This window comes from Larus michahellis, chromosome Z (assembly GCF_964199755.1).
Source record: "Larus michahellis chromosome Z, bLarMic1.1, whole genome shotgun sequence".
Classification (NCBI taxonomy): Eukaryota; Metazoa; Chordata; class Aves; order Charadriiformes; family Laridae; genus Larus; species Larus michahellis.
Window position 1 is genome coordinate 16,121,893 of NC_133930.1, and position 26,775 is coordinate 16,148,667.

General features: G+C 42.7%; 1 protein-coding gene across 2 annotated transcripts in view; it reads right to left on the bottom strand.

Annotated features, from left to right (window-relative positions):
- Positions 1–1,499: 1,499 nt before the first annotated feature.
- The window catches only part of C6 (complement C6), a 30,717-nt gene continuing 5,441 nt past the window's right edge, over positions 1,500–26,775 (bottom strand). For both annotated transcript variants that reach the window (XM_074569926.1, XM_074569927.1), the window contains exons 7-19: positions 25,972–26,110; positions 23,864–24,064; positions 14,913–15,153; positions 14,120–14,242; positions 12,733–12,899; positions 11,620–11,845; positions 10,228–10,399; positions 9,033–9,144; positions 8,480–8,612; positions 7,290–7,481; positions 6,709–6,799; positions 5,093–5,334; positions 1,500–3,175 (exon numbers count right to left, since the gene is read on the bottom strand). In XM_074569926.1, coding sequence (XP_074426027.1) covers positions 2,994–3,175; positions 5,093–5,334; positions 6,709–6,799; positions 7,290–7,481; positions 8,480–8,612; positions 9,033–9,144; positions 10,228–10,399; positions 11,620–11,845; positions 12,733–12,899; positions 14,120–14,242; positions 14,913–15,153; positions 23,864–24,064; positions 25,972–26,110 — 2,221 coding nt within the window. In that variant the 3' untranslated portion in view covers positions 1,500–2,993. The remainder of the gene's footprint in view (positions 3,176–5,092; positions 5,335–6,708; positions 6,800–7,289; positions 7,482–8,479; positions 8,613–9,032; positions 9,145–10,227; positions 10,400–11,619; positions 11,846–12,732; positions 12,900–14,119; positions 14,243–14,912; positions 15,154–23,863; positions 24,065–25,971; positions 26,111–26,775) is intronic.

Sequence of the window (26,775 nt, forward strand, 5' to 3'; positions counted from 1 at the left end):
AGCTGTAACAGGAAACAGTAATTGCTGTAATTAAGCAGGGGCTCATTGGAAAAAGTTTTGGTTGTTACTAGTTAAACCTGTGTATCTGCTTTATCTTCAAACCCTTGAAGCAAACTCTGGATTACCCCTTTCTGAGGTTGCATAAGGATAAACATCGTAACAGACACTATATATATATTCAGTTCTCTTCTATATTTGGTCAAATTTTGCATTCTATGTTACAATTGCAATAACTATTTATACAGAAACCCACAACAGCAGCTGCTAATTGTCCAACCATTGAATCGTGCCTCAGCTGTCTCACTGTGGTAAGTGTATTCTACATACGCTTCACATACTCTTGTGCTAGAGAAAAATTAGATATGCTGGGATGTTGTATGGAACTTTTCATCAGTGGAAAGGCTCATTATATTCATTTCGGATAATGCCTCCTCTGTGACGTTAAGAACAAATAGATGGGATTTTTCTGTGCAATGTAGAAGCTGCATTGCCGAGAAAGCTGTCCTTGGAGAATCAGCAAGATCTCTGTGACCCTGGTTACCCTGACAGATTCAGTTCAGGTTTGTTTCATCTTCCTCAATTATAATTTATGACCCAGGGCAATGATCCAACAAGCCAGATAATATTACTTGGAGCTTACAATGGCAAAGGAGGGGCAGCGTTTTCTGCCACCATTGAACTAGAAGACTCTGTCATTATCTAATGTAAGTTCTCACAGTAGAAGAGGAGAGCTTATCCAAGAAAAAGATAGGTGTTGCAGGAAAAATTAAAGAGCTGCAGTCTTTGATGTGAGGGTTGGGGACCCCTGTGATGGAGCACAGCAGCAAACCCGAAGTCCTTGTGATTGCAGTCCTGACCCTTGTCAGTGCAGTCCTGAAGTCAACAGCAAAACTCCCACTGATTTCAGCAAGTAAAGATTTCCTCTGGATTCAGTTTATGGCTGAATCTCCACCTTATTAGCGAGTGGCAGATGATGTCTCCACTCTGTGCCATAATGCTCAACTAAAACAGAAACTATGTTATCCACATCAGGAAGAGAGAACAACTAAGTCTTAATGCGAGCGCTTGCATAGCACACATCCACTTTGAAACCGGAGGCGCTGGAAAAATGGGGGTAGCTAGGGAGCTCGTCTCCCTTCTGTTTACCAGGAAATAACTTCATCTGGCAATTTATCACGGTGAGAAGTGTCAGGGAAAAAAATTCCTCCTATCAGAAACATTACTAGACAGTCACACTGGAATCAGAGTCGTGTAATGAAAAGCTAGTATTAAGGTGAGAGGGTCAGGAGCAAGAAATCTTCTTTGCTTGTTGAGGGTGCAGAAGGCATACATAGCCATTCTGAGTGATTATTCCCCCACAGAATGCAACCAGCAAGAAGAAATAAGGGCACTGAAAACAAGCTGGGGACAATCAAATTTGCAACCCTCTCCCAGGCCATCGTCAGCATATTGGCATATATTTTCAGTTGGAGGAGAGAGCTACAGAACTACAAACGCAAAACTATCTCAGTTTTTAATAATCATTTTTACTACACATTTTAAGCAAGAAAGCATAATGCTTTATTGTATTTAGCAGCAGATTTAATTGCTTCTTTTCGTCGAGCTTCATCCAGTTGAGACTAGCTGCTGATTTAAGAAGCTTGGCAACATCGCAAATATAGGGGTCTGATACCTGCTTGGAGGAAAAATAACCATTTCACGTCCGCCCCACTCCCAGCTCCCAGGTGACTCTGCCCAGCCCATGGCGAGGTGTGGCGCTTATACATGGGGCAGGTTATTTGTCAATGGACACTTCTCATGCTTTTTTCCCTGATTCTCATTGTTCTGATGACTGCTGGTGAAAGAAGGTGACTTTCAACTTTCCTCTTCTTGGAAGGCAGGTTTCTAATCCTCAGTTTTGTAAAATTTTGAGTGTTGAAGGGGAAATTCTGATTGTAACAGCTCAGCAGTGGTAATTTGTGACTGAAGAATGATCTGGCATGGAGGGCAAGAAGGACAAACTACAAGAAGGGGTTAAACTGGCTGGAAGTAGAAATGTCAGAGAAAGAACAGATCCTTGCAAGGGAGTAAAGCTTCCCTTGTTGATGAGATGAGAAACAGCCTCAGCATCATCTTGTACCCATCCTGGAATGGGAGTGCTCAGGGACCACCTTTGGGCAGCAGATCTGCTCTTGGGACTGGTGCTGGTGCAAGTGTTTTTAAGGAATCTGCTTGTGATGCATTTTTGCAAACTGCATGTAGAACCGTGTAGCATGTTACTGCCCAATGCATTGTTATCAAATTTTTCTTTTATATTTAAGCACAAATGTGTTTAATTCACCTCTGGGGCATCACAAAAATTTCCCAACGGTGTCTAAGACTCAAGACCAGCAAACCAACACAGAACATTTCCCCCTTTCAGTTACTCTGATTTAAAATCTCTTGGTTTTGAAGACTTCACTCAGTCATTGCATATTTGATGTTTTCAGTATTTTCTATTTCTCCCTGAATTTATACCATGAATGCCCAGACAGGTAGCCTCCTTCGTGACCCCATTAAGTGTCAGAGAGAATGTGCAATGATGCCGAAGTCTGCCTGCCTGGATGGTACAGCCAGCACGCAGCCAGCGAGACGACCACAGTGCACAGCAGTCACAAGTACAGGAACAGAGCAACAAATGTCTGAGGAAAGGAGAAATCTCACCCAGCAGCAGGGGAGACCAGAGGCAATGCTCCCCTTTCTCCCTTCCCGTCCGCTTAGCTCCCTCCCTCTGTACATTCACAGACTTGCCAGCGGTGAGAGCAGTCCCTATACCCCACACCCCAGATCATTTTCAGACCAAAAAAAGCCCACTGTCACCCTTCTCCCAAGAATCTGTTAAGTGAGCTCTATTTTTTTTTTCATCCTTTGCTTTTTGATCTACTTGTCCTTTCATAACCAGCTGAGTTTTCCCCAGCATGGCTCAGCCTGCACACATTGGGATAATCGCGGTGGCTGTTAGGATTGCTGATGGGTTACACCAGGCAGCTCTCCTGCTCCAGCACCTCCACTTTGATGCCAGCACACTTCATGGCCGCCAGTGTGCAGTGACTGACTGTCCTCCTCCTCCCTGTCGACACCATATGGATGCAGTGAAGGCGTCCCTCTCCTTTGGGGCACTGGTAAGGCATCAGGCAGGAGCACTGGGTCTGTGTCTCTGTGAATGAATGTGGTGGAGAGTTAGTTGCAAATGTCATGACTAAAAACATATTTCATAGTTTGACAACATTTCAAAGTCCAACAGGGAAAACCACTATTGGAGGATTGTGATTCGTTAGTTACAAAAAGCCTATAGCACACACACTAGATGGTAGGGTACTAGGAGCAGAGACAAAAGCAGCTTTAAATGTCAGTTTTTGCAGCACTGGCCCATACAGAAGCAGAAGTATCTAACTATTTTTATCCACTGGCTTTCCCTGACCTTTCTTCTAAACTAAAAGATATTAAGTTGACTTTCTGTTCCCAATTATCCTTGCACACAATGTTGCTGTGAAATGGAGTCTTAAGGTCCATATTGTGTCAGCTCCTATTTCATTAAAGCTCCCTTTATGAATGCTAAGCTACCTGCTGCTGGCCTGTGGTAAAGCTCAGTCCTGCCGGTTATTTCATTACCCATTTCTGATCTAATCAGATTCTGACTCCTTGTGTTCCTTCCCAGAAATTCCCTAGGCAGAAAACTAAGTTTCTGTGTTCCCTTTCTCAAAACATATGAAAAATTTGTGTTTTCCTCCATTTAGCTGCTTTCACATGGTATTGCAGTATCTTCTGTCTCTGCATTGATACTTATTCAGAGGAAAACTAAAACTTTAATTTCCTAAATGTTTGTGCATTCTCATGAAAAAGAGGACTTCTGTGGCAATAGAGAGGAGGGAAGTCCAATTCAGACTTCTTGAGAGGTTTTATTTAATGTATTTTTCACCTCTCTCTCTTGTTTTCCTTACTGAATAGGGCTCCTCTAGGCTTTTGGGAGAAAAACACTGGGGTGTTGGCACAGGATCCAGCTTTAAGCCACTTTCACAGGGGGAGCAGATCTAGGCTTCTTAGGGGCACTGGAATAAATAAGCCAAATATCTTTTTAAATTAATTTATAACCACCTTCCCAGGAGCCCAAGGTGTCTAGAGGCTCCAACACAGTATGTCCCTCGAGGGGCACACCTACTCATGTCCTCTCCTTCAGCCCCACAAGGAACAACATCTTCTGTGGTCATTTTACAGCCACGTACTTCAGATCCTGTGCTGCAGAAATCTTGCATCTTAAAAGCAGGGTCTTAGGATTGCTGTACACTGCTGTTCCTTTGTTTATCATAAGTGGGCAAAGTGTGATAAGGATCATATTTGTCTCTGGAAGCAAGTGGAGGAATGACGGTGGCGGCCACTCAGCCTTTTCCTGGCAAGGGATTGACGTGCACAGAGCTAGGCAGCAACTCAGACATTTACAGGAAAACCCACTGCTCTTATCACTGTTACACAGTAAATAGCCAAGTTGCACAACAGTGTTTATAAAATAATCCTCTTAGGGATTTCACCAGCTTAGTTATTTCATTAAAACTCTCGATAAACACAGTTTTCACATATGGGTATTTGCAAATTTTACCATTAAAATCCCATTAAGCCCGATGGCCCCAATCTCGCTTTTTAAGTACTATCATGATTTAATTTCATAATTTAATTATATGCTATAGAGGGTGTGGCCCAAATTAACTCATGAAGTACAAACTAGTGGTTATAGTAGCCTCATAGGGAACGGGCGATAAAATTGCTGACTACGTTTCTGTGATTAAAGATTCAAATGTTAATTCTCCTGAAAAAGTACCCTTAGTCTTCAAGTTCCTTTTGTGCCTTACTAATGGCAACTGGCAACGCTACACCACTTGTGCTTAAATGAAAAGGCACATATCTAAGTGCCTTGATAGCAGGGACATGGGACTGAGCACACTTTCACATTCCTCTCACCATAACTTTCTCAGATGGACCACAATGCTTGCAAATCCCATTCTTGGAGCAGTGAAGGAGTCAGAACATTTTATTTTTAGATGCAAAGAGCTGGATAAATCCCACCATTCAGAAGTCATACCTGGACACTCCTCCCAGTCATAGCAAGTGTCATAGCCACAGGGCACTTTCTTCAAGCTATTTGTAGAGAGCTTTGCCCTTTCGATAGCCCAGTCTAGGTTGGAATCACCATGGCAAGGGCCAGCATGCAAGAAATGAAATGACTGCTCTCCGAGGCACATTTCAGCTGAATACTGACAGCTGGGCTTGGTCACTTTCTGTTCAGAAACAGCATGTAGCACACAGATATCTTCTGAGTAGTGGCTGCCCCAAGGGAAAAAGAAAAGTTATTCTAGCAGGCTGTGGAACAAGTCTGTGCTTCTAAATGCTCCACCAGCTTCAGATGAAACACAGCAAAGCCGTGGCCAGGTCGGACATCTGTCTAAAGACCTAAGGGTGTCACTACTGCTGTGAACCTGATACAGCACAGTGCTGTGAAATGAGGAAGCTTTGGTCCCGTCCAACAGATGGGAGGTAAAGGACATGTGCCTGCACAAGAAAACGAGAGTGCTATTACCTCCACAAGGCATGGGAAATTTCCATTGGCCCTGGGGTGGCTTGTCTGAGTTAATGCAGCCCTGCAGCTGTGTGTGTGAGACTGCCTCTGAGGCACAGTTATTTTGGGACCAACGGCAGGCAAACCCAGCCATGCTGCTTGTAGTTTCCTTATGTATTGCTCTTGGTTCCTGAGTGGATCCATTCTCAGCAAGCGCAGGCATTTCCGGGCTGCTCTGTTTTGTTGAGCTTAGCCATCTCCCAAAGAGAGGGAGCAATACAGCTCACCTTGTTTAGCCTCCTGAGTTAAGCTTATAGCTTTAATCAACAAAGGTTCTCTAGTTTTCAGAGGATTTGGCCTATATACTTTTGACAACGTCTACCACCCTCTGAACATGCTCTCTTTCTACCCAAGGACTCTTGAGAGAGAGAAGATGCCTGGTTATTTGGGCACTAACATGAATGAGATGAATCCCATGCCAAGGGACTTGCCTGTGGTCGCACAGGAGCCCTGTGGTGGAACGTGTGTTGATCTCAACCCTACAACAGCCCAGCTGATACTCAATCTGTGCTTATCTTTCCTATCTCCAGCCCCATACCACGCCTCCAACCTGGCCAGTCATGTATTAAAAATCCTCTAGGATAACCCTCTATTCACCTGAAGGCTCAATGGTCTGAGCAGGTCATGTTGTGTAAAGAGACAGTAAATCCAAATCTTACACATTTTTATATGCTGTGGAGACTGAAACATACAGTGTATTTTGCAGCATGTTCATCTGAAAAAGGTGAATCTCAAACACAAGGAGAATGACCTATTATAGCAAGGCGATGACAGTGAAAATATAGAAATTGGATGAATAAAGAGAAGAAAAGGAAGAGTTGGGATCTCTGGTAGCAGATGGTAATGTAGGTTAGAATGATGCACCCTGGTGTGCCATTTGGTTAATGTCATTGCGCATTTATTTAATACAAAAATGGGTCTGTAATTTCAATACGGAAGCATAGCTGGCTAATATCTGAACAGACTAGCCCCAGATTGCTGTTGTCTTTTGTTATCCTTCCTGCTTTGTGTCACAATGGACTCTTGGTCTATCAGTGGAGAAGCTTCAACTTTTCTTTTTCTAATGAAAGTACTTAACTTACCCACAATCTTCTTCTGGAGACATACAAACACACTGAGATCCAACCTGCTTTTGTCCTGGTTTGCAAATACCTCTAATTTTAGTTTGGACATCTGAAGCAAAAGAGTGAGAGTTACTGTAACTAGTAATGGAGTGAACAGAAATATCTTAGACTCCTGCTGTAAAACCTAAAATGGATTCATTTCTGTTTATCCCATATTTCTCTGAAAGCTGCTGTGGTTGGATTCCACAAATACACAACAGTCTTTGCAAAAATTACCAGAAAATCCTGTACAAGAAGAGAAGGCCTTGTTAATACAGCTGGGGTTTGGTTTGTTTTGTAGTTAAGAAAACCGTTTCAGTACCTCAGTTTCATAATTAAAGTGTACAGTACCTTGCACCCAAGAATTCTGAACTTAATGCAGAAGTTTGGGGCTGAAATTATATCATACTGTGGTAAGGACAAAGGAAAACCAAAACTAATGAACAGTTGTCATATGTCTTAAAACCAGTCAACTGCTTCCTACATCTACCTAGCTAAAATAAACTGTCCTGTTATTACCAGCAGTATAGAGAGGGTAAAGTATCTGCAGGCATACTAACCTTTTTCACATGTAATAGATCTCAACACAGGAGGTATCCAGGACAGGTCTTTCCCACAGGTATACTGTGTTTGACCTGTGACTATAAACCCAGCTTGGCAGCTCAGCTTCACGGTTTCGCCAATGTTGTACTGTTGCTTAAATGGGGAAATTGTGACACTGTCAGATGTTGGTGGCCTGAGGCATACCGAGGCTGTAACAAACAAGAAAAAAGTATAATTCTTCTTGGGTTTATGGTGTGTGGATAATTACAGCAAGTCGTAATGCTTCATCTGAAGAGATGTGAAAACACTCAATAACACTGAACGTTTGACTGACATTCAAAACTAATAAATATTTAGCATAATTAAGTCTAGAAATTTTCAGTGCATTGTCATAGTCTTTAAAATATTTTTCAATCAATAACTAGATAATTACAATGTGTTTCTAATGTATGCTAATATAAGAAATTTAATTTTACAGTTTAAAAATAATAAGAATTCCATTAACAGCATATTTTAATTTTTCTTTTGTAAATGAAGCTATTAACAAAACAGTTAAATGAATGACAATAGAAAGCTCATAAGTGTATTCAGGTAATTTTTTTATATATATAAAATGAACACTAAGTCAATGAAATCACACTGAGTTCTAGAAAACTGCTGGATTCTCTCCTGTTAGCAAACCCAGGTCAGTTCTGATCCTTAATTGGACTATAAATACTTCAAGGCATTGATTTATTGTGGGGATTTTCAAGGCAGCCTGGTGAGGTGGTGGTGATTAGAGACACATCATCCATTTAATACAAAAAAAGGTAGACAAATTCCTCTAAGAACAGTTTCTTCAGCATAAATGTCATCAAGTTAAAGGTATCTATGTAAGTCTGGAAACAAAAGATGAGTCTTTCTGTTAAAAGACATGTAAAACTAGACAAGAGAAGGACTTCACAGCATCCATCTGAGGGTTTTCTAAAGCATTGAATATTACAGTATTCTTACAAAGTACATAATAGTAACACCTGTGAATTGGAAGAGGAATGATGTACTGACTCACTAGGTTTTTGCCATCTCTACATGAAATACCTTCTTAAAATGCTATCTTCTCAGATATCATTACAGATTCTCCTTTTAAAACCTGTATTGAAATATATTTTTTGTCTTTTTCTTCCACTTCTGTTTTGCTGCTGGGCTAAATTAGTTTTCTCTTTCTTACGTTGACATTCAACAGGTTGCTGCGTCCAGGTTTGATCTGGCAGACACCGAAGGAATTGATAGCCACTGAGGACGTGACCACTCACACAGGCAATTTCGGCTTCTTCCCCCACAGCATACTGGTTCTTTTCATTCTATAAAAAATGAAACCAAAAAGCCCCTCAAATATGGTAATGACATTGGACATTGCTAAAAGAAACAATGATAAAAACCTGGTGATATGATGTAATTAATACATTTTCTTCATGATCTGAAATATGAGTCATCCACTCACCTATATAATGATATGTTTGTCCAGCTGCAGTAACTGATGTCACAATAACAAAGGAAGGATTCAAGGACCACTCTTTGAAATTGATTTTACCTTGTCTTTGCTTCAGTTGCTGGTGGACTTCAGTGGACTAGAGTCCCACAGCATGCCACGTACACAGCAACATGCTCACTAGCACAGTAGCTAGCTTGAGTATCAGGCACACGTGGCAAAGAAGTTGTAAAATTTCCCAGCTCTCCAACTACTACCATTTCCTTCTGTGTCACCCGTTTTTCATGCTCACCCTAATAAAGCCATTTTCTGGTGGGTCTGGCCTGGAGCATCCAGACTCAGGTTCACCAATCAAGACATCCTCTTCTCTCCTGGCTTCATCGTCATTTATACAAGGAGCACCTCTGAAAAGTAAATATGTGCTGGTAAGGATGTATTTTAAGCATTGTGTCACCAAATAACAATGTCATCATGTCAGGAGCTTTGGATGGGAATGCTGTGAGTGTGTTGTCTGTGTCATATAGTCTCCCCCAGTTCTCCAGTGAAAAAGCTTTATTTAACTTTGAAATAAAATATGGTGGACATCAAAAGTTGCAGGTCTTGATAGGAGGGAGATTGTGAGAGCAGTAAAGACGTCATAGATACAGGGCTACAATTCCTGTCAACATAACTCATGAGATATTCTATAGAGTAAGAAACAGAGGCAACAAACAGCATATAGAGAAAGGCTCTAAGGAGTCTACATGATTTGAGTCAGAACCTGCCTGCTGCCATCAGGCAATGGTTAAAGGAGGCTGATCTCTCTGAGCATGGAGCTGTCTAACTGAAATGAGTGACAAAGAACTGTGGAGCCTATTGCTTTTAATCCTCTCCTGTCCACTCCAGAATCTCCTCTGTAGTCATTACAGCAGCGATGATGAAAATCCTGCTTCAGCTCTTGGTTCCAGTAGAAAAACTGAATCTGTACAAAGCCTTGCTCTTGAGGATCCAAGAAACTGAGCCAGTTTGGCATTGGGAGTTATGATTTTAAGTTGAAACCATGCAAAACCTGTACATTAGGCATATTCAAAGCGGGAATATGAAAAGTTGGTAGTTCCAGCGGAATTCTGAGAATTCTGAGTTCAGACCTAAACCCCTAAGAGATGAAGATGTGATATTATAAAAATGGAAACTGATGACTCCCATGAACAGAAGCAGATGAGTTCTTCATGGCTTTGGACAAGAAGCCATGCAAAACAGTGTAAGAGATCTAGAAGTATACCTCGGTATGTAATTCATCAGCCATTTTCTGGGAGTAAACAATGTATAAATCCAAACTCAAAGCAAGTTGTGAATATTTTCAGACATTGCCTTCTCTCAGTCCCACCACAGAAGTTCAGACAGGAGAGTTGTCTTCTGTTTCTCCTTGGTAGTCACAAAGCCATTCTGGAGGGCTCCTTAACTCTGCCCCATGACTATGGAGGTCTTTTTATCTACCATCTTCTTACCTGTCCATGAATACAGAGACATAACAGTCCTCTTCTTCTTCCTGTTCACCTTCACAGGGCTTCCCACCATTCATCGGGGAGGGATTATTACACTCTCGAGTCCTTCTTGTTTTGAAGGAAGCATCACATGAACTCCATGGAGACCAGCAACCCCAGCGGCCATCTACAGCAACTGCAAGAAGTAAAAGAAATCCCATCTTTTGGTAGATCTGTACCATACATGGTATTTCTTTTAAGGCCACATACAAGAGGCATGGTGGTAAATTCATAATAGATATTTTCAAACGATTTAAAATTGTTACTGTTAAGGGAGTAGGTTGTCTCTAGAATGTGAAGTTTTCCAAAGAGATGATCAGCCAAATTCCAGCTGCTTCATGAAAACCTGAAATATATCTTCCTTTATAGTTTTGATTGCAAGTAACTTTCAAACACAGAAGCAGCTTATTTTCTAATTCTGTTGCACAAACAGGTGTTTGATTTTTCATGGTGCTGACAACCTATTTAGATAGTTCAGTATTTAGTGAGTTATTAAATAAATCTGAGCTCTAACACCATATCTATACCCCAAATCTACATCCCATGCAAGCTAAATTAAAACATCCCTGTCTTTTCTTAACCCCTGGGGTATTTTGTCTGTGCCACCATGAATCATATATAAAAATTTTTATTTACACACATTTTCTTTTCTACATGCAATACACTTTCTACATTCATCTCTATCTTCAGATCTTCAATTGTTTATTTCTTTCAAAATATTTCTTTATCAGGGTCAGATAATAAGACCTGGAGCTGCCTGAGTGACTTTTCCTTCTGTCCCCTTTTGGTCCCAGAATATAAATATGTGTAATAATAAATATAATACTGTAAGTCTCTTCTGTTTCCCGTAGGTATTACACTAGTGCCAATCTCATTCAAAACCCCATTTCCATGAAATTGTTCTTTAAATTTTTCAGAACGATGATTATGTTCCCTCTTCTTAAGACAACTCCTTAAGAGTTTTCCTTCTACATTTTAGTAAACAATTTTTATATCCATTAGACATTTAGTCTTAAGCATAATAAGCTATGGGGAAAACTAAGGAATAGGTTTTTTAATTTTTGCCTCAATTATCTTTGATCTCAACTTCATCCTTGTTTCTGAACTGCTCATTTCCTAGTATCTTAATTATGTAGCTAAGGAATCTTTTACCATGTCTTACCAATGCCTTTTGAGCCATGCCTATTCAGTTTGATCTTTTATTTTTATTTTTATTCCTACCTTTATTCTTATACTTTCTGACCATGTGGTAAGAAGTGCTATGGATTTAGTAAGAGAAGGTTATGTCAGATTCATCTTTGACAAATAGATACCAAAAGGACCATATTTCCATTATGACAGTATCACCCCTAGTACCTGATTTGTAACCGGGAGCTCGTATCTCACAGTTTTTGCCATAGGTGCCAGCCTGGCAGAGGCAGAGGCACTCTGTCCCAGAAAGCACTGGCCTGCCGTTGTTGGGGCACGGGGCACACTGGCAAGGATCAAACCTGCCCGCGTATTCTCTCAGGGCTCTCCCCAGGTTGCGACGTTTGGTCACAGCACATGGCACGTTCTTCACCAAATCCACAATGGGCGACACCTGGAAGACAGCTGTTGGGTGAGCAGTTACCCAGACCCAGCAGGGTCCTGCTGGGAGTAGCTGCAGGATTTTAAAGACACTAATGCCTACATATGAAGCTATGTGACACAGGAGTCAGGCTTGTTGAAAGTTATGGATGCTTTAAAGGAGTATGACAGTGCTATAGATCTATATTATACTGTTTATATTGCTTTTATTTCCACAGTTTGGGGCTCTGTGAGCCAGTGGAAAACCAACCAAGTGGGATACCATGTCTAAAAATTCAGGATGCCATAGACGACGCGGGGTTCGCTTAAAGTCAGTCCTTGCCATGTGAGACACCCCTACGCTTCCTTCAGGAGCTCAGCAGCTGCTATGGGAGAGAGATCACAGCATGCTGCATTCAGGCAGGTTCTGCTGTTTGCCTTGAGTGCTTTGCTGCTGCTGCTGAGCAGCTGCTGTGCCAGCCGGGGAGCCAAGCACACTGCATTAAATGAGCAGGACAGACATAACAGGGGACTGCTGGTTTTTTTCAGTTTAGCTATGTGCCATACCTTGGATCGTAGGCCTGACAGGGGAAACAGCACAAGGAAAAATAGCGTTCCCAGCACCATGCACTGCTTTCCTGCACGGTAACTAACCCCGGCCCATGTCTGAGCTCTTGCTGGTGCCTGCTATGCCAGAGGCGTATTCCTCCCTCTTACTCTCACTGTCCATGGATGATGAAAATCTGGTGTGGCTTATAAATCAACATGCACAAGAAGTAGTTCTAATAAATCTTTATGTGCTTTCATATCACCATACAGCATCATTCCAATTTAAGAGACAAAATACCTGCAGAGCTCTCTGAAGAGCAGCTAACAGGTGAATACTTTACTATCTCAATGGTTTTCTCGTTCTTCTCTTACCTCAAAGTCAATCACCACGGGATTGTCCTTTGCTGAATCCAGCCAGTTTGTGAAGACTCTGTCACCTGGAAAAGCTCCCTTTTTCTCCCAGGCCAGAGCTGCTGCATACTCTGACATGCCACCTTTTACCAGGGAGACTGACCGCTCTGCTGACTCCAAAATGGAACCTGAAAGGGGATTTCGTCATAGTATTGTCAGACAAAGGCCTCCAAAGACAGCAGATATAACAACAGAGTCCTAAGAAAAAGTGAAGGGGATATCAAAGAGTAAACTAAGTTTGATTTTTTGAAGCTAGCTGTGGAAGAATGAAGTCTAAGCTCAGAAAAACAATCCCTGCCATGGCAGCAGTGTCTGAAAGTGTCTGAGACCTTAGCCATAGAGGTATTCAGAACTACACAAGACATTTATGGAAAACGCCGGGGATACAGCAGGCTCCTCTAGAAGAACACACTGCAAGGCAGGATCTTTAGTCCCAGCTGTAAACACCCAAGTAATGGAAATTGATCATAAAATGAGGACAAAAATATGGTGGAGGTGATGAAACCCCTGTTTTTAGTGATGCAGAGCATGACTCTTGCCATTCTTGCAGAAAATGCAGAAACTTTTTGCAGTTCCTGTGACACATTACTGGCATTTCCAGGTAACATTGCCAGGGAGTTGATCTCTTCTCCCAAGTAACAGGTGATAGGACAAGAAGAAATGGCCTCAGGTTGCACCAGGGGAGGTTTAGGATGGATATTAGGAAAAATTTCTTCGCTGAAAGGGTTATCAAATATTAGAACAGGCTGCCCATGGAAGTGGTGGAACTGCCATCCCTGGAGGTATTTAAAAGACAGGTAGCTGTGGACTTAGGGACATGGTTTAGTGGTGGTTTTGGCAGTGTTAGGTCCTTTCCAACATAGATGATTCTATGATTCTATGGACTCCTGCACCCAGAAGTCTGCTTGGCATAAGGAAGGTGGGAGGCGAAGGTCAGGGAGCATGTTACTCCTGCCCAACTCTCACAATGAGCCCTAAGCAACCCTTAAGGAAGGTCAGCAACTCAGTCATGATCACACATTTCTAGTTGTGCCCATTTCCCAGTCAGCATGCCTGGCACTGGACCCAGGAATGTTAGTCAGATCTGTGACTGACTGCCACTGGATCCCCTATGGTGGTGCTCCAGAGCAGTGGAAGAGTGCGCCTACATCATAACTTCTTTTGCAAGTAAAAGAATGTTTCCAGTGCTTCCTTCAGAGACAAAAAGTGAAACACTTGCTCTTCTGACAGTGATGGAAGAGCATTTGTAGTTCACAAAGCTGAGAGATCACCTGGGGCACCTAGCTGAGGGGAATGGTGTCTCTCAGGGTAAGTAGCAGGACATGGACACTGTTCTCATAATGGTCACCTTCATGTTTCACAGTCATCCTGTTTGTGGTGCATCTGGTACTGACTTTCTTTTTCTTCCGGAAGAACACACGCTTTGTTGTTTCTGTTCGAACACACTCTGTTGATTCATCCACTGACAGACCTAGAAATATCACAGAGCAGCAGCTTCATCACCATAACCATGTTACATTCCCCCAGGCTCCCACATCAAGGTGAGCCATCGCAGGTCTCCCTGCTCCTCACTCACCACTGGAGACTTCACTACTGCAGGTGCCTGCTTCTCCAGGTACAAACAGTATTGGACTGAGTCATGTTTACCATCCCCTTTAGGTAATGGTTATGCAAGTTACAGCAGTTGCGTTAAGATTCGTATTTTGTGGTACTGTCTTTTCATTTTGACAGATTTGCAGTCATGGGAATATTTTCAGAGTAATTTCTAATCAATACCAACAACTTTAATGACTGTATCCCAAAAAGAACCATTTAGACCTCTCAGACCTCAGTCCCACACTGAAGTGTGCTGGAACACCTTTTCCTTGTGGCACCTGGTCTCAATCTGAAGGTCTTAAGAGGTTTCCCTGAACACAATGATGTTTATCAAGTAAGAAACCTCTTGAACTTTTCAAATTAAGACAGTGTAGAGAATAAATTTATTCTTGCTCTATATTTAGGCAGTGTGAGTAATTCCTGAGTCTATGCAAGTCTAGAGGATTTTTGCTGTTGGAGAACTTACAATGTGGTCTAAGACCTTAAAACAGTGATAAGAAAGATGGTAAACAAATAATGATATTTTCTTGTTAAAGATTACCTACCCGAGTTCTTCAATTCATCAGAACTGTACTGGTAAAGAATGTCATAGGAACCACCCATCTTCCCAGAGGTGTAATAGTGAGTACCAAAGTCATCAAATATTCTGCTGTATGAAGCATAGTTGTACTCCAGGGGCAGGTGGTTAAGTGCTCTTAGAAAGACATCTGAGAGCTGCAGATCTGACTGTTTCATTGTGAAGTTTGCAACAGAAATGACTTTATGGACTCTAATAAAGTTGGAATTCTAGAAAGAAGGAAAAGGGAGTCTTAGCATCTTCATATGTAGTTAACTACAGAAAGCAGAGGAACCAAGACTATGCCCTGAGATACATTGCAAGAACTAATTAATCCTGTGTATCATGCTGCTTTAACCATGAACAAACTAGCCCTGGAGTTTTCAAGAACCCCATGAGTTCTTGAGGACAATGCTCATTACTCCTTTACATTGTGCATTCCAACAAAAATTAGGACTCCCTGAACACCTACCAAACAGGAAGCAAAAGGATTCCTGCCGTAACCAGTACACCAGCAATTGATAAGGCAACCAAAGCTTTCAGAGGAAAGGTTTCAGCGTATAAGCATCCATGAGTCATTTGCGACTAATCTGGTGAGGTTCTGGATACTAACTCAGTGTTATGATGTTTCACAATTTATCAGTCTGCTAAAAGGAAAACTAAAGCACAGAGATAAAGATCTCATTGAGTTCAAGTGTCAGGCTGTTAATGTGAGAGGCAAAAAAAAAAAAGAGAAGGTTCAATCACTGGAAACATCTCTTACGTTTAGAAAAACTGATGTTTTGAAACAGCTAATTCATATATTTTTGCAATTCTAGAGTCTGTTTATGTGGGAGTTTAACTAAACAGAAAAAAGAGAAATAAAAAATACTGAAAGAAGGGATATATAAAGTGACAAGGGGAACTGATGGCACGAGGCCGAAGGAAAGAGTTCGAGAGCAACAGGAGGGGCAAGAAACTGGAGCAAATTACTAACTGGCAGATAGGAAAGATTCATTCTAAAACACTTTGTTACTGATTTATACATCGGTTCTTCTGCTGAATTTTGCTGCTTGTAGGTTGGCTTTACTCCACTTCTGTCTCCAAGGTCACTTGGCTTAAAAGGCACATGGATGCCTCTAGACAGGGAGTTTTCCCAGCCAGGATTGAGCAACGTAACACACAAGCTGGACCTCAGCTCTCAGTTCTGCACAGCACTGCTCCTTTCAGTACTGTCATTTGCACATTGGAAAATAAGCTAAGGATACTCAGTTTTCTGCTGTAGTGAGAATAAGAATGGAAGAAATAGGGTATGTAACAATTCCCAGTTTATATTCAGCTCCTAAAATACCCTGTGGTAACATCATTTTTAGGATTTTCAGGTGGTTTACGTTCTGATCCTCAATTTTTGGCTGTGCCAGCTAATATTTCAGTTATGACACACAAAATTGCAGGCCACTTTGGCAAATATTGACTCTAAAACCTTAACTGGTTTTAGCATCCGCTTGCATGGTAAATATGAGTTTCTGCTTGACATGCATCTCACGTTTGCATTTTCTGCTACTAAAAGTATCTTAAGTGCTTTTATTACTAGCAATTTACCTTACAATTGTCAAACCCAGTGATTTCTGTTCTAAATCTGTGAGGCACACGGAATGTTGGAAACCCTCACTTGTAGAACAGTCCCAGGAAATGGGATTCCAAAGTCTCCAGTCATTTTGGGGCACGTGTTTAATTGGCTCTGGAAGGCAGGGGGGCTCAAGAGAGCTGGTTGGTGTTCAAACACCACTTTCTCCAAGCTCAGGATTGGTGCATCCGTAAAAACAAGAAATCAGGCAAGGGACGCAGGAGACCTGCATGGTTGAGCAGGGAGCTTCTGAAAAAGCTCAAGTGGAAGAAGGAAGTTTACAGTAAGTGGAAGAAGGGACTGACCATTTGGGAAGATTACAAGAATGCTGCCAGAGTGTTCAGGAATGAAATGCGGAAAGCCAAGGCCTCCTTGGAATTAAACCTGGCAAGGGATGTCAAGCTCAACGGGAAGGGCTTCTTCAAGTATATTGGAGGCAAAAAGAAAACTAGAGAAGTTGTGGGCCCGCTATTGAGTAACACAGGAGCCATGGTGACGGAGGATGCAGAGAAGGTGCAGTTACTGAATGCCTTCTTTGCTTCAGTCTTTACTGCTCAGCCCAGCCCTCAGGAGTCCCAGACTTTGGAGAAAGTAACAGGGAAAGTGGAAGACTTCCCCTTGGATGAGGAGGATCAAGTGAGAGATCAATTAGGTCAATTAGACATCCACAAGTCCATGGGCCCTGACGGGATGCACCCGAGAGTGCTGAGGGAGCTGGCGGAAGTCATTGCTGGGCCTCTCTACATCATCTTTGAAAGGTCCTGGAGAACAGGCGAGGTGCCTGAGGACTGGAGGAAAGCCAATGTCACTCTTCAAAAAGGGCAAGAAGGAGGACCTGGGGAACTACAGGCTGGTCAGCTTCACCTCCATCCCTGGAAAGATGATGGAACAGCTCATTCTGGGAGTCATCTCGGAGCATGTGGAGGAAACGAAAGCTATCAGAAGTACTCAACATGGATTCACCAAGGGAAGATCACGTCTGACTAATCTGATAGCCTTCTATGATGGCATGACTGGATGGATAGATGAGGGGAGGGCAGTGGATGTTGTCTACCTTGACTTCAGCAAGGCTTTTCACACTGTCTCCCACAGCATCCTCATAGGGAAGCTTAGGAATTGTGGATTAGATGAATGGACAGTAAGGTGGATAGATAACCAGTTGAAAGACAGAGCTCAGAGGTTTGTGATTAGGGGCACAGAGTCTAGTTGGAGGTCAGTGACGAGTGGTGTTCCCCAGGGGTCAGTACTGGGTCCAGTCCTCTTCAATACATTCATCAATGACCTGGATGAGGGGATAGAGTGCACCCTCAGCAAGTTTGCTGATGACACAAAGCTGGGCGGGGTGGCTGACACACCGGAAGGCCGTGCCACCATACAGAGAGACCTGGACAGGCTGCAGAGTTGGGCAGAGAGGAACCTTATGAAATTCAACAAGGGCAGGGGTAGGGTGCTGCACTTGGGGAGGAATAACCCCATGCACCAGTACAGTTTGGGGGCTGACCTGCTGGAGAGCAGCTCTGTGGAAAGAGACCTGGGAGTCCTGGTGGACAACAGGATGACCATGAGCCAGCAATGTGCCCTCGTGGCCAAGAAGGCCAATGGCATCCTGGGGTGCATCCAGAAGAGTGTGGCCAGCAGGTCGAGGGAGGTCATCCTCCCCCTCTACTCTGCCTTGGTGAGGCTGCACCTGGAGTACTGTGCCCAGTTCTGGGCTCCCCAGGTCAAGAGGGACAGGGAACTGCTGGAGAGGGGACAGCAAAGGGCTACGAAGATGATTAGGGGATTGGAACACCTCTTTTATGAAGAAAGGCTGAAGGATTTGGGTCTCTTCTGTCTGGAAAAAAGATGACTGAAGGGGGACCTTATCAACGCTTATAAATACTTAAAGGGTGGGTGTCAGGAGGATGGGGCCAGGCTCTTCTCAGTGGTGCCCGGTAATGGGCACAAACTTGAGCATAGGAGGTTCCCCCTCAACATGAGGAGGAACTTCTTTACTTTGCGAGTGGCAGAGCCCTGGCACAGGCTGCTGAGAGAGGTGGTGGAGTCTCCTTCTCTGGAGACATTCAAAACCCACCTGGACGTGTTCCTGTGGAACCTACTCTAGGTGACCCTGCTGTAGCAGGGGGGTTGGACTAGATGATCTCCAGAGGTTCCTTCCAACCCCAACCATTCTGTGATTCTGTGAATTGTAGTGGTAAACTAAGGTGCCTGTAGCAAGCTTGACGCATGAGTACCAGGTATTAATACAAACTATTAGTAGATCAGGGATGATTATTCCCAAAGAAAGCCTGGTCTAAATCAAATGTGAGTACTCAAGTCTAGTTTTATTATACAACTTTGGCAAAAAGGAGCCAAACACAAGCTGAGCTGGACTGATGTTGAAACCAGTAGTTTTAATTGGAAATTTTCTAACAAACCAGGATTTCATCTGAACGTGCTGATTAAGTAATCTTTCATCCCAAGTATCACAAGTAGAATTGCCACAGAATCATGTCTGTCCTTGCCTGATGTCCCCCTAGGTGGAGGTGGCTTTCTATCTTTGAGGTCTCAGTTTTTGAATTGTAGTTCAGGTAGTCCAACAGTCCAACTCAATTAACTGCTGCCAGAAATACTAGGAACATGGGCTAAGGGACTGGGCATAAATTCTTATACAAAACCTTCAGAAGCCCTTTGACATCACAGCATGGGAATTCAGTGACAAAAAAGTGAAGAAAATAGTATATAAAAATAAAAACATGGAGCAGGATGGGCAAGATCAGTAAAGTAGTTTATAATGAAATGTGTTACGTAACATTCCAGTCTCACTTTAAGAATCTTTCCTTATATTTAGTACAGAGAAGAGAGAGAGGTGGTCACCGGGGCTCCCTCTTCACATTACTAGGGCAATATTCAATTAACAGATGTTTATGTAGAAACCCACCCAATTTCTCTTCATCAATACAAAAGGAGGGTGATTAGCTGAGATGCAGATCCCTGTGGAACTGCTGCTACCTATGGATATGTAAGATGAATCCCACCCTAAATGGTTACCATGATGCAAGCAGAAGACACAGAAGACATTAGGGAGGTCACAAGGATGATCTTTAAGGATGCTTTCCATAGAGTGCAAGAGCTCTCAATTGCGAGAGACCGGCATGGCTGAGTTGAGACCTGATGGTCAAACAAAAGGGCAAGAAGGAAATGCCCAGGCAGTGGAAGCAGGGACAGGTGTCCTGGGAAGAGTATAGGGACACTGTCTGGTTGTGTCAGGATGGGGTCAAGAAGGCCAAGGCACAGCTGGAGCTGAACTTGCAAGGGATGCAAAGACTAATAAGAAGGGCTTAGAATCATATAATAGAATAGGTTTCTGTAGGCATGTGAGCCAGAAAAGGAAGGTCAAACAAAGCATACCCCACACTGATGAACGTAACTGGCAAAGTGGTAACAACAGAGGAGGAGCAGGCTGAGGTACTCAACAACTTTTTTGCCTCAGTCTTCGCTGGCAATCTCTCTTCCTACACCTCTCAAGTGAGTGTAACAAACCCATGCAGGGCTACAGTCTTGTGGAAGAGTGAGGGGAAGGCTGCCTGGTGGAAAAGGACCTGGGGGTGTTGGTCGACAGCTGGCTGAATATGAGCCAGCAGTGTGCCCCGGTGGCCAAGAAGGCCAACAGCATCCTGGCCTTTATAAGAAATAGTGTGATGAGTAGGACTAGGGAAGTGATCGTCCCCCTGCACTCGGCACTGGTGAGACTGCACCTTGAGTACTGTGTTCAATTTTGGGCCCCTCACCACAAGAAAGAAATTGAGGTGCTGGAACGGGTCCAGAGAAGGGAAATAAGGCTGGTAAGGGGTCTGGAGAACGTGTCTTATGAGGAGCGACTGAGGGAGCTGGGGTTGTTTAGTCTGGAGAAGAGGAGGCTGAGGGGAGACCTTATCGCTCTCTACAACTACCTGAAAGGAGGTTGTGGCGAGGTCAGTGTCAGTCTCTTCTCCCAAGTAACAAGCAATAGGACAAGAGAAAATGGCCTTAAGTTACTCAAGTTGAGGCGGTTTAGGATGGATGTTAGAAAAAACTTCTTCACTGAAAGGATTATCAAACATTGGAAAAGGCTGCCCAGGGAAAAGGTTGAGTCGCAATCCCTGGGTGTGTTTAAGAAATGGGTAGATGTGGTGCTTGAGGACATGGTTTAGTGGTGGTTTTGGCTGTGTTAGGTTGATGTTTGGACTCAATGATCTCAAAGGTCCCTTTCAACATAGACGATTCTGTGATTCTATATGTGGATGGACCACAAGGCAGGGACTGGGGGAGAAAAGTCCCTCCCACTGTAAGAGATCAGGCTGGAGAACACCTGAGGAACGTGAACATACAGAAGTCTATGGGAGCTGACAAGATGCACCTTAGAGTCCTAAGGGAATTGGCTGATGTAGTTGCCAAAGCCACTCCCCATGAGATGTGAAAAGTCATGTCAGTCAGGTGAAGTCCCCAGTGACTGGAAAAAGCAAAAGATAGCACCCATTTTTAAAAAGGGTAGAAAGGACAACCCTGGTAACTACCAACCTGCCAGCCTCCCCTTTGTGCCTGGGAAGTCATGGAACAAATCCTCCTAGAAGCTGTGTAAAAGCACATGGAGGACAGGGAGGTGATTCAACACAGCCAGCATGGATTCACCAGGGGCAAGTCTTGCCTGACCACCCTCGTGGCCTTCTCTGATGGAGTGACTACATCTGTGGACAAGGGAAGAGCTATGGATGTCATCTATCTGGACTTCTGGAAGGCCTTTTACATGGTTCCCCACAAAATCCTTCTCTCTAAATTGCCGAGATATGGATTTGATGCTTGGACTGCTTGGTGGATAAGGAATTGGCTGGATGGTTGCATGCAGAGAGTAGTGGTAAATGGTTCAATGGATGGAGATGGAGATGGAGATTGCTGACAAGTGGTGTCTCTCAGGGGTCTATATTTGGATCAGTACTTTTTAATATCTTCATCTATGACATAGACAGTGGTATCAAGTGCACCCTCAGCAAGTTTGCAGACAATACCAAGCTGAGTGGTGCAATTGACGCGTCTGAGGGACAGGATACCATTCAGAGGGACCTGGACAAATATTCTGGGCTGGATCAAAAGAAGTGTGGCCAGCAGGTCGAGAGAGGTGATTCTGCCCCTCTACTTTGCTCTGGTAAGGCCCCACCTGGAGTACCAGCTCTGGAGACCTCAGTACAAGAAAGACATGGACCTGTGGGAGTGGGTCCAGAGGAGGGCCACAAAAATGATCAGAGGGCTGGAGCACCTCTGCTATGAGGACAGGCTGAGAGAGCTGGGGTTATTCAGCGTGGAGAAGAGAAGGCTCCGGGGAGACCTTATTGCGGCCTTTCAGTGCCTGAAGGGGGCCTACAAGAAAGATGGGGACAGATATTTTAGTAGGGCCTGTTGTGATAGGACAAGGGGTAATTGCTTTAAACGAAAAGACAGAAGATTTAGACTAGCTATAAGGAAGAAATTTTTTACAATGAGGGTGGTGAAGCACTGGCACAGGTTGCCCAGAGAGGTGTTAGATGCCCCATCTCTGGAAACATTCAAGGTCAGGTTGGACGGGGCTCTGAGCAACCTGACATAGTTGAAGATGTCCCTGCTCATTGTAGAGGGCTTGGACTAGATGATCTTTAAAGGTCCCTTCCAACACAAACTATTCTATGGTTCTATGATTCTTTGATTAAAGGATCAGAAACCAAGAAGACATACTAGAGGACCAGTCAGCTTGGCTAAAAATGTTTCTGGTAAACAGAAATAAACTTGAAAAATGTCAAGTTTCCATATTTCTTCCATGCCAATATGGGAAAATGCATGACCTTTCAAGTGGCTAGGGGCCTCTAGAGATCCTGTGATGCTCATATGAAGCCCTTCTGCACACAGTTTAATATATAGGTCTGAATCTGACCTCCCAAAGCCCAGGTAAGTTCCCCCTCCTTTTAAGTGGTCTATATAAACATTTATTTTCACTATTTAAGAAAGTATTGCAAATCCATTTATAGATCTCTCAAACATATGTAAGCATACATCTATCTACAAACACACATAAATAAAATTTATACATATAGAGATAAAAATAGAGGCTCCCCTTATGACACGGCAGAGAACACGAGAAATACACAAGTTAAAACTCCTGCCCACTAAGAAGGGATTTTATCCCGTGTCATCTTTAGCCAACACCAAATTAAGTTATTGGCTGTTTCAGGTGGATTTCTGGGATTTCATGACAACAATGCTGAAAACAAACATACCTCCAAAAAAAACCTTCCCGATGAAATTTCATTTAAATTAACATTTCCATAAGTAGCTTTGGTCTGTGTTTGAGCTAATAAGAAGCACCACTCCACCAAAATAAACTTAAGAGTTGTACGAAAGAACAGACTGATCTTTATACAGGTATCTACATGAGAATGAAATTCAACAGGTTTCCAGCAGCCAGAAATTCAATATAGTTGAATTCAAACTAGAACTAATGGACTATTTAAGCAGTCAAGTCACTTAACCATTAGGACAATTTAGCAAGGCCTGCAGTAAACTTCCATCATAGGAAATCTTAAGACTAATATTTTTTCAAAAGATTCATTGATTCATTCTAATTGTATTAGAACTCCTGGGTTTCAACAGGCATTAGTTTTGGTCAGTCTTACGGCCTTTTCCGTGCAGAAGTGCAAACAATAGGCCATCCTTTTCTGCATTTAAACTATAAAAGTACATAATCTTACATCTCACAGTATTCATCTGCATTAATGGTGCAGAATTATATGGGAAAAAGGTTTTCCATTCTCAGAAAATTTTCTGTGGATGTGTTATTTCTGAGACTATCTTTATGACCAAGTGCATCTTGTCAGCCATGACACTCCAATATGCAAGTTAATTACCAAATCAAAAAATAATTTAGATTGATTCCCAGTACATGCATATATATGACATCCCTGAGTGCACCCCTTTTTTTTTTAGAGTTGTCTCATACTGTAACTACATGGCATTCTGCCTTCTTAATCTATAACTAGGACAGGGAAAGGAGTGATTTACCCGATCTGGTAATCTCAAATCTATGTCAAATCTATGCTTTTTTAAGTTCAATAAACCTATGATTTCTGTACTAAAAACAGAAAAGCATGTTGCATTACATAAAGTATGTAACCAGAATCATCCTGTAGTATCAGAAGAGGAACTTTTTAATGCATAATTCTACTGTGTTTTTTTTTTTTTTAAAAAAAGTAATGCCAGTGCCTTGATAAGGAATGTAGCCCTTGGTAGCTCAGTTCTGAAATGAGGAGACAGAAATTGAATGAAAGAAAGAAATTGGAAGACTCAATTACCTTTTCATATGAGGCTTCAATGGCTTTCTTGAAGGAGGAAGATGATGTGACTTTGACCCGTGTCTTTCTTGAGAATAAAAGTGGGATACCAGAAGATCTTTGACCAGCATGAGTGGATGAACTACTTTCATGAGCACTATCAATCAGGGGAGTTAAATCATTGTAGAAGTCTGATGTTACATCATCCTCTTCATCTATTACCTGGAGATTCAGTAAAGCAAAATGCATTTGCCCAAATAATAATCTGAAACAGAAACCTACTAAGCAATGAATTCTTGATTATTTTTTTTATGGAGGAAACAGGCCTGCTTATTTGAGACATGGCAGTAAGCTAAAAAACTGTTCTTAACACAAAAGATGAGGCTGAGAAAGGTTGATAGGTGAGAGGAATACAAGATAAGATGTAGACTTACTAATAGGCATTTAAATAAGGCGGGGGGGAGGGGAAGCATGTAATGCTTTCTTCTAAAATTCCACACCCCCATGCCCTAAAGTTTAGGAATAATTTTCAATAAGTGTTTCAAAGCACTTTTCAAAGACTCTTAGACCTTCATGCTATGTCGATACTGTGACTAAGTCCTAGTCCCATGGTTTCTATATTGTGCAAGGCAAAAAGCTTGATGTTTTCTGTCCTTTCTTCTTAATTCCCAGCTAGAGGAATGATCAGGTTTCCAGAGAAGCAAACATGCCTGACCAAGTTGGTAAATCTCAGACAATTTCAGCACCCAAGACAATTTCAGTACCAGTTCAGAAATTACTCATTTCCCAAGACTCAGGAAAATCTCTGTGGGTGTTCAAAGGATTCAATTTTTCCCCTCCTCTAAACTTGTTTAATTAATAGGGCACGTAAGGACCTTGGGAGGTGAGGTCGTCCACTCGCCTACCCATTCCCATTCTCCAAGAATTCATATGCTTTTGCATGAAAACACACTGGAGTTCCAAGAAAGCCTGATCCAGTGACCCTTCTATACCAAAGGCTGGTCTGAATGTTAAAAGCTACAGATGTACTCTCAAAGTGAGATTCACAAATCCTTAACGGTTCTGCAAATGGACATCAGTAACTTAATAAACCACACAGCTTTAAAGAGATCACCATGGGTTAACCAAGTCTTGTTTTTCCCATTGAATATTTTTGCATGCAATAGTTTTTCACCATTAGTGACAAAACCTACATGTCATGTCCAATCCAATTGCAGTTTCCATGGGGCATTAGGGTGCCCTTTGCTCCTGTTAAAGTTACACTAAAAACTCACAGCACTCGTGGCAGAAATCATCATTTCAGATTTCATCCATTAGTTGAGCTTTTTTTCACATCCTGCATTCCTTCCTTCGCAATGCAGCATCTGTTGGCTTCAGGCAGGGCCTGCCAATATGTGCACAGCCAGATGTTCTGCCCTAACCATGGTACTCAAAGTCTTTTCTAAATATCAGTGCCTAAAAGTCTGAAATATCAGGTCTAAAAAAATTGATTCCCATATTTTTTATGAGATACAGGCCAGGTTGATTTTGTCCTTGGCCTGTCCTGCAAGACGCCTCCCCAGACTGTGTCCTTCTTGTCCTCCTGCCTCCCAGACTTGGTGTCCACCTCTTCTCCTGGCTGCTCTTAAAAGGGCTGGGCAGGGAACAGGCAGGACAAAGACGCTGAAATTGGTCAGGGAGGAACTGTGTCCCCAGGCTGCAGACGACTAGAAGGAACCTAGAGTTATGACAGCCATTGGTACTACGAGCATACAGCAGCGATGCTGAAATGAGCTTTGGACTTGAACAAGCCTCTGGACAGACTATGTCAGGGTTAGGAGCAAGGCTTTTGGTACCAAGTCAGAACAAAGACATGGCCACAGCCGTGAGGCAGCAGGAGAGAAGCCCAAATCAATCATCTTGACTCTGATGTATAATGCAGTGAGTAAACACAGATCTGAAAGGCGTGAGTAGAGTCATCCAACTGCTCAATTTATCCCATTTCCACACATCACCTGAAGCATATTCAGGCCTGACCAGGTTGAGAAATCTTGTCCTAAAACACACATTACCGTCTAAGACTTGAACGCATAACTTGGATTGTGATTATGGCAACAGTTTTTCAGCCAGGAGTTGCTGGTTGAGAATACCTGAAAGCTGACAGCCTCCAGGTTCGCCGGAAGACGATATGATTTCCTTGTCTCATTGCGCTTCACTGTTTTGCATTGTCCTCCATTGAATGAGTTGCCAAGAACTTCCCCTCGGCTATCTCCCGCCAGAATGTGAAATCTAACAAAAAATTATTTCCAGAGATTAAACAATCCCAGAAAGACATATAGACTTGAAATAATTAGTGCTATATAGCTGCACTGAAGACTTTGTAGGTTTGAATGAAACGGTATGAGCATTTGGGTTATGTTACTGCTTTGAAAGAAGCTTCTTAACAAGAACTTCTCATTCACACTGAATTCACCTAATAGTGCTGTAGTAGAAAGCCTGTTTCTTACTTTCCAGCAGCGCCTAACCCTCTACATAATCCAAATGTCAGCATGACACAGTCACTCTAAAGCAGAGAAACACCTAAAAATGGCCTAGGAAAATGCACAAGCAGTTCTCCATTTCTACCATAAGTGATGTTACCAGAGCACACTGAGTTCAAAATTCAATTAGGAAATGCAAGACTACCTGGGACAGGCAGCCCGTGTTTAGGCTTTACACCGCTTAAATTAGTAGCCTGGAAGAGGTGACGGTTGGTATTGTGTGACAATTTTTGTCACAGACAATCAAATATTTGTAGAGGAACACCCTCAAAATTCCTGAAGCACTTGACATAACTGAGCTAGAAGTTGCCAGTACGCGATGCTGTGGTTGCTGTGGGGCAGGAAGGGTCACTCAGACAGCAGTGCTCCCTGACAGCTCTTTATCCAGCACACCAGCAGTGCAGAGCCGGACTG